Source organism: Ziziphus jujuba, chromosome 2, assembly GCF_031755915.1.
Source record: "Ziziphus jujuba cultivar Dongzao chromosome 2, ASM3175591v1".
NCBI lineage: Eukaryota > Viridiplantae > Streptophyta > Magnoliopsida > Rosales > Rhamnaceae > Ziziphus > Ziziphus jujuba.
The window spans coordinates 29002074-29009442 of NC_083380.1; the positions used below are offsets into that span (position 1 = coordinate 29002074).

The 7369-nt window shown below is 29.0% G+C and overlaps 2 protein-coding genes across 2 annotated transcripts; both read left to right on the forward strand.

Moving 5' to 3' along the window:
* The first annotated feature begins 1364 nt into the window (after window positions 1–1364).
* Window positions 1365–1922, forward strand: LOC132800781 (lignin-forming anionic peroxidase-like). The gene is made up of 2 exons (XM_060815053.1): window positions 1365–1440; window positions 1537–1922. The coding sequence occupies exons 1-2, from the start codon at window positions 1365–1367 to the stop codon at window positions 1920–1922; spliced, it is 462 nt and encodes a 153-aa protein (XP_060671036.1).
* A 2084-nt stretch (window positions 1923–4006) lies between these two features.
* LOC107419319 (putative F-box protein At5g55150) lies at window positions 4007–5227 on the forward strand. Its single transcript, XM_016028079.3, has one exon. The coding sequence runs from the start codon at window positions 4007–4009 to the stop codon at window positions 5225–5227; it is 1221 nt and encodes a 406-aa protein (XP_015883565.3).
* The last annotated feature ends 2142 nt before the right edge of the window (window positions 5228–7369 follow it).

The window sequence follows — 7369 nt, forward strand, 5'->3', positions numbered from 1 at the left end:
TAATTTTGTAACCAAAATTATCAATGTCCTATTGATAATCATGATAACATCTGTTAGTAACTTTTTCAAAAAGTAACATACTTTTTAGAAAAACTACCGATGGAAGATCTGGGTATTACCGATACATTTTACAGTAATTTCTTTCCTAATTTATACATATAGTAAATTTTTTTGCTAATTTATTTTATTTTATTTTTTGTAATGTGTCAATTTGGTTTTTTTTTTTTTGTCCTTTTAATTTCATTTTCTTTTTCTTTAGTATCAATCTGACACAACCCTATTGTTATAAATACCAGCAAATCCAAATCCAAATCATTGAGTGAGTGAGTTTCAGTCCAGATATTTCAACTTTTGCATAAACTATGTCCAATTACAAAACAAGCAAATATTCATATATCATGTCAATGTAAATTTGTAAGTATAATTTTATAGTTTTACACATATATATATATATATATATATATGTATATATTTTACTTTAAGACTAATTAATGATTAAATTATTTTTGTTTTATTTGAAGTAATTAATTTAAACAAATTAATTTATATAATTGAGTTAATTTCATATAAATGGATAATCTTAATCCAAATTAATCCACTTAATAAACATGTTACATGGGTCGTATTAGTTACCTATAAATTAAACAGGTTGTGTTTGGGTTGATGATTTGTTACATGATTAATAAACGGGTCATGTTCGGATTTACAATTTTGACATGATTAATGAATTGGTTAATCCAAACACGACCCGTCAACACGTATGGCAGCCCCTATTGTGGAAGGTAGGCCAATAATGTATGCTCCTAGAAATGGAAAGAAAGAGTTTTTTTTTTTTTGTTTTTCTGAAAAAAAAAAAAAGCTTAAGGAAAAATAAGAACCAAAAGAAAAGTGAAAGCAATAGTGATAAAGTCCTTCTTAGAGAGACCTTTGGCTTTGGACCTTGAGATGAGGGTCTTTAAAGACTCTTTGAAACTGGGAATTTGAGAATCTGCTAAAGCGATATTGTTCATGGTGGAGTCCCATTTACTAAGCTTAAGGCCCATGGAAGACCTCCGGGCTACAAAATTGCAAAATTTCAAATGGTTAATTAGTATAATTAACTATTATATGAAAGAAGAAAGAGCTTGAAATTAATTTAATTTTGAAACTAACTAACTAACAATCAAAGCTTGAAAATTGTGTTCACTCAAGCCCAATCAAAGCTTGAAAATTGTGTTCACTCAAGCCACAGAAGAATCTTTTCAGATTAAGTCAATTTTCAAGCTCTTTCTTCTTTCATATAATAATTTATATTATGTATGTTAACATTTTTAAATTTCACAATTTTGTAGCTAGGAGGTAGATGAGACTCCACTTTAGCGAGGATGGCTCTAGGGAGATTCTCAAATTCCCAATTTCAAAGACTCTTTGGAGACCTCATCTCATGGTTTGGAGCCAAAGGTCTCTCTAAGAAGTACGTTGTTGCTTTCTTAGGTAACAATTGCTTTCACTATTATTTTGTTTTTTTTTTTGGTCACTCTTTCTTTTCATTTGCAGGTGTGCACACCATTAGCTTAGCACATTGTCCTGCCTTCCATGATAGGATATACAACAACAGCTCCAACATTGATCTTGCGTTTGCCACCGACCTTAAGAAGAAATGTCATTCTATGATCGCCAGTACCAATGTTGACATTTTGGCACCTCTCAGCATCGTCTTGTCCACAAAGTTTTATAACAGCTACTTCATCAATCTGAACCAAAGGAAAGGTCTTTTAGAATCTGATAAGATTTTATTCCCCCAGGGAAATAGCATCTCTGCAACTGTAAATCTCATATCACAGTATATGAAAAGTCTTGAAGATTTTAAAATAGACTTTGCATCTGGAATCATCAGGATGAGCAAATTTAACCCATTCACGGGCTTAAGCAAGAAACGTTAGAAAAAACTGCACCATCGTCAACCAAAACATGGATCAAGAATCAATTTTACAATGAACAACAATGAAGTTCTATCTAATAAATTAATACTTTGTTTCTTTCATATTTAGTCTGTTAGAATATGTTAGGAAACTTTCCAATAATCTGCTGTCTCTTAAATATGCGAATGTGCCATTTCAAACTTATAACAATTCAAAGAAAGAAAAAAAATGTGTACTAATTGAATCAAACTATTCAGAGAATTGTATTGATTGTTGGAGAAAAAAATAATCTGTAAGATCCAATTGCTTTAATAATTAAAGGATTTTTAAAAATAAAATTTCAATTAAAAATAACATAAATTGTAATGAGAATAAACTAAACAGTCTAAAGTCTTGTAGCTATATATATATAAGTGAAGCTCTTATATATATATGTATATATATGTAGAAAATTTTGAATTGCTTTATACAATTCTGATGTGGGATTTTTCAAAAATCCCACTTCAAAATCATAACTTATACATGTGCAAGTCCTGTCTCTTTTTCATCTTCAATCAATGTAGGACTAATGTTGTTTAACTGATCTATCAAAAATAATATTTCAATGAATTAAAAACATTAATTTGGAAAATAAATATTTTGGCCCAAACATAGTCTTATGAATTAATCATATATATATATATATATATATATGCATATATTTATATTTAAGTGGTATCAAAATTAGAGATGACAATTCATATTAACGGATCATGTCCGGATTAACTTGTTTATTAATCATATCAAAATTACTTAACTCGAACATGACCTATTTTATATAGATAAGTGCTTTCAAAATTAGAGATGGTAATTCATGTTAATGGATCATGTCTGGGTTAACTCATTTATTAATTATGTCGAAAATGCTCACTCCAAACATGACCTATTTAATAAACAAGTAACCTAGCATGTACCATGTAACTCATTTGTTATGTTTCAATTGAGGTTAACACAACCTCTTTTTACTAAATTTACTTGTTTATATAAAATTCACCCAATTATATAAATTAATTATTTCAAAAAAAATTCAGTATAACGGGCTTACCACTTCAACTATAGACCCATCCAATTAAAAATCGGCAATTCCTTAAGATTTAACACACCGTCAATTCTTTAAGATTTAATACATCATCTTTGAACATTCAAATAATCAATGTAAAATTGATATATATATATATATATATATTATATATATATATATATATATATTTACTAATAATAGATTTGTTTTATAGTAGCTTATTAACATAATCAATTTTCTTAAAAAGAATTTTCACACGAAAAAATATTTTTATATAAGGAATACTTTTATTTTGACCTAAATATTTTGTTGTCAAAAAAAAAAAATTCTAAACATCTAATAAAGAAATAATCACATCAACCCAACAAATAAAAAAAGTTAAAAGAAAAATATATATAAAATTATATTTTGCATGTGTAAAACAAATGTTTTTTTTTCTGTATAATACTTGAACATTTTATATGACATATAATATCTATATGTAATATTGATATATATATATATATATATATATATATGCACTGTTAGTCATGATCAAGTTAGGATAATTTTTTTTTTTATAAAATCAAAATATATTAATCTTATAAAATCAAAATATATTACAAATTAATTAGAACGAACTGATTAATTTCACTTCAATCTGAATTTTTTTACTATTCCAACTTCATAAAGTCAAAATATAGTGACTAGATAGTAACTTATATACTCTATGTGTGTGTGTATTATATATATATATATGTACATAATGCTCAAGTTAATTTTATAACTAAGGTGGTAGGCTGCTTGTCGAAACTAGCTATTATATGTTAATTTTGTTTTCCTATAACCTGCTTTTTCCTAATAGGTATCAATATCTTTAATTTGTTTCCTCTGAATATTATACTTTCCTAATCTTACTAGGACAAGGATTCCACTACTATATATATATAAATATATATATATATATATATATATATATAATCAAGGGTTTGCGTTTTATTTTCCTCCACAACTCACGAAAAAAACAAAAAGCAAACTCACGAAGGTTTTCCAGTAAATCCAATTAATGGCTGCTTCTGATAGGAAAAAGGAAAAAATAATAACCGCAAACTGGAGTAATCTTGTGAGTGAATTGTTGGAGTTGATCCTCAAAAGACTTGGTTTCCTCGACATTGTTCACTTCAGAGCGGTATGTTCTTCATGGAACAGAGTTGCTCGATTCTATATCACTTCCCCAATATATTTTCCATTAATGCCTCAAACTCCATTGCTGATGTTTCGTAAGAATCGCAGATTCTTCAATCTTTCAGATAGTAGGACCTACAAGACCACAAGAAAGCAGCGGCAAGGTCGTCTAGGGTTTTATGACTATGAAGACTCTTGGTTTGTGGGATCATCATATGGCTGGTTGGTGATTTTTATCAAAAAATTGAAAGTCCTTCATATTCTTAATCCGTTATCATTCGAACGAATTCAAATCCAACTCCCTTCGAACATGTCCAAAGACATTCGTTTTATCTTCAAAGCTATCATCTCCTGTGATCTTTGTCGTCGTAGTACTAGTAGTAGCAGCAAAAGCTTTTGTATTGTGGTTTGTGGAACATTCCAAGATAAACTAGGATTTCTTATGCATGAAGATACCACCACGACCGCCACCACAACCACTGCAACCACCAAGACCAGCATCACAACCACGACTTCAACAACACACTTAGTAGGTGACGGTCACCAAATCTACATTGATATAATCTGCCACAATGGTATGCTATATGCGTTATCCTATGTGGGCCTGGTTGAAGTTTGGGATTTTCTTAGTCATCCTTTTCCCAGGAAAGTTTTGGACATTGAATTTTCTCCAACAGTAACCCGATTGATAAGAAAAAATTGTAAGCTTTCGCGTACAAAATCTTATTTGGTGGAATCAATGGGAGAGCTTTGGTTTGTGTTGCCGATAGGTGAATCAGTGAAATCAATGGAGTTTGTTGTGCATAAGCTAGATTATGGTAAAAAAACATGGGTGAACCTCGATAATTTATCCAACCAAGCGCTTTTTATAAGTAAAAACGAATGCATTTCAGTATTGACTCGAGATTTACCAGAAGTTAGGGAAAATTTCATTTACTTCATAATTGAATATTGGGAAAAAAAGACCAAGAAATACCGGGTTGGAATTTACAACTTCAAAGAGAAAGAGATGGTCGACCTTCCTGAGCATATGAAGTCTTGTACAAGTAATTCGCTACTCTTTTGGATTGTTCCTAATCCTTGGATTGTTCGCAGCATGTAGATCAAGATTTCATCGTGTAGTTTGTTTTCTATTATCGCGAATAAAACCCTTATTATAATTTTTTTCTTAGGAATTTTTTTCATGTTTCCTTAATTTTAGTTATATATTTATATACATAACCTATGCGAAACTTAATTTCTATCTTTGCTAATAAGAGTACGTGCCTCTATCTGAATTTTTTGGTTATAAGTAAAATAAAAAAAAATTAAAAAAAAAAAAAAACACAAAAAGTTCTAAAAAGTAATCTTTTATGTGGCATGCACGCTCTTTGGCGCTTCCATTTGCATAATCGTTTTTTGGAAGAATTCACCAAAACCCCCCCAAAAAAAAAAAAAAATCTTTCTTTAAAGAAAATTTGTTATGCACAGTGTCTGCTCTATTTGCGAATGTGGGGATGAAACAAACTGTTAATCGACTTTTGAAGGATCGGATTATGCACTCTTTTGTGGATTTATGCGATCAATTTTTTTCATGATTCTCTCTTCCTTTCAGCGAGAACAATTTGTTTTCGTAACTTGGGAAATATGAAATCATAGGAATGGGATTATTCATGGGGTATGCCACAGTCCGATAATTTCTTGCTTACAAGTGTAGCTCAGTTTGCATTTGGAACACCATGAGGCTAATGCATGGGGTGTGTGAGGTATTCTTGGGAATTCTGCTTATTTGGGTGTCAATTCCTTTTTGTTAGAGGATCTTAAGCAATTGTTGGTTAATTTTTCTTGTATTACGCACCAAGAGAAGCAAATTGAGTAACTTAGGAGATTGCTTGTTATGCTTTCTTTATCCTTCAATGCTTTTGAATCAAATTCTCTTATCAGGATGATGTACGTTTTCGTTGACAATTAATATAATTCCCTTCTATCTCCCGGGGAAAAAAAAAAAAAAAAAGAATTCTAAAAGTAATCAAAAAAAAAAAGAAAAAAAAAAGAAAAAAAAAAAAGGAAAGGGAAGGCAAGGCGGTTGGCTGTGAAATAATTCATTTATTATAGCAGAGAACATTATGTTCAGTTAAATTTAGTGATTAAAAAGCATAAAAAATATTTTATAAATTTCGAAAAGTAAATCCATTTAAAATTGACCAAAAAAGCTAATACTCTTTTTTAAATTATTTTGTTAAATATAATACTACTTTTTTTATTTTGCCAGTATAAAAAACAATAAAATCTTGTACCTTGCAAAACTTATCGATATGTGTATAAGCATGTGTGGTGATATTTGATTCAAATTTTTAAAATGTTATAATTTAAATAATATTGTAGCACCAAACATTTGTTTATCAAAATTTTTGATACCAACTTGTGGTAATATATTAAAAATTGAAAATTTTAATATAACCTAAATACATTGAAAATCAACAAACAATATAATATGTACCACGTCAACTCTGGTAACTAATATTCGGTTAAATAAAGGGATATTTCACCTTAATTATCTAAGGTTTGTATTGATTATAATTTAATATCTTAAATTTCAATAATTATATATTAGCATCCTATAGGCCTGTAAATGATGTTACTTTAAAGGGCATAAATAAAACAATAAAAGAGAAAAATAGTGACATTTCAAAATCTAAAAAAAGGTCAAGATATTTTTTAACATGATAAAAGAACCGAATTATATTTAAATCAAATATAAAGGGAGGTAAATGATATACTTGCCAAAATAAGTAATTTGATTACTCAAGTATAATTCTTTTAATTTTTGAGTTTTCAGTACTGTAACCCAACCTTTGCCTGTACTTGAACTTTCCCCTAAACCTTTATTTTTTTGGCGCTTTACCCTTAATCCAGTTTTTTCTTTGCACTGGTAGGCTATATTGTTTTTTGGGTCTACTGACATGGCATGCCTGTGATTGTCTTCTTTAAAACCAGTTCCTCTCCCATAGTTTCAGTGGTTTTAAATTTATTTTTCATCCTTAGAGGCTTGATTTCTTTCCTTTCTCCTATGGTTTATTAGAATAGTGGATGTGATTTCTCAAAGGCTAAAAATGCTAAAAATCATTCTGGATTTGGGGATTGCCAAATTTATTTTTTTATATTATTTAAATTATATATATATATATATATATATATATATATATATATATATATATAAAATCAAGTTCAAATAAGATAGATTTGATAGTTTTCACAATAGGTT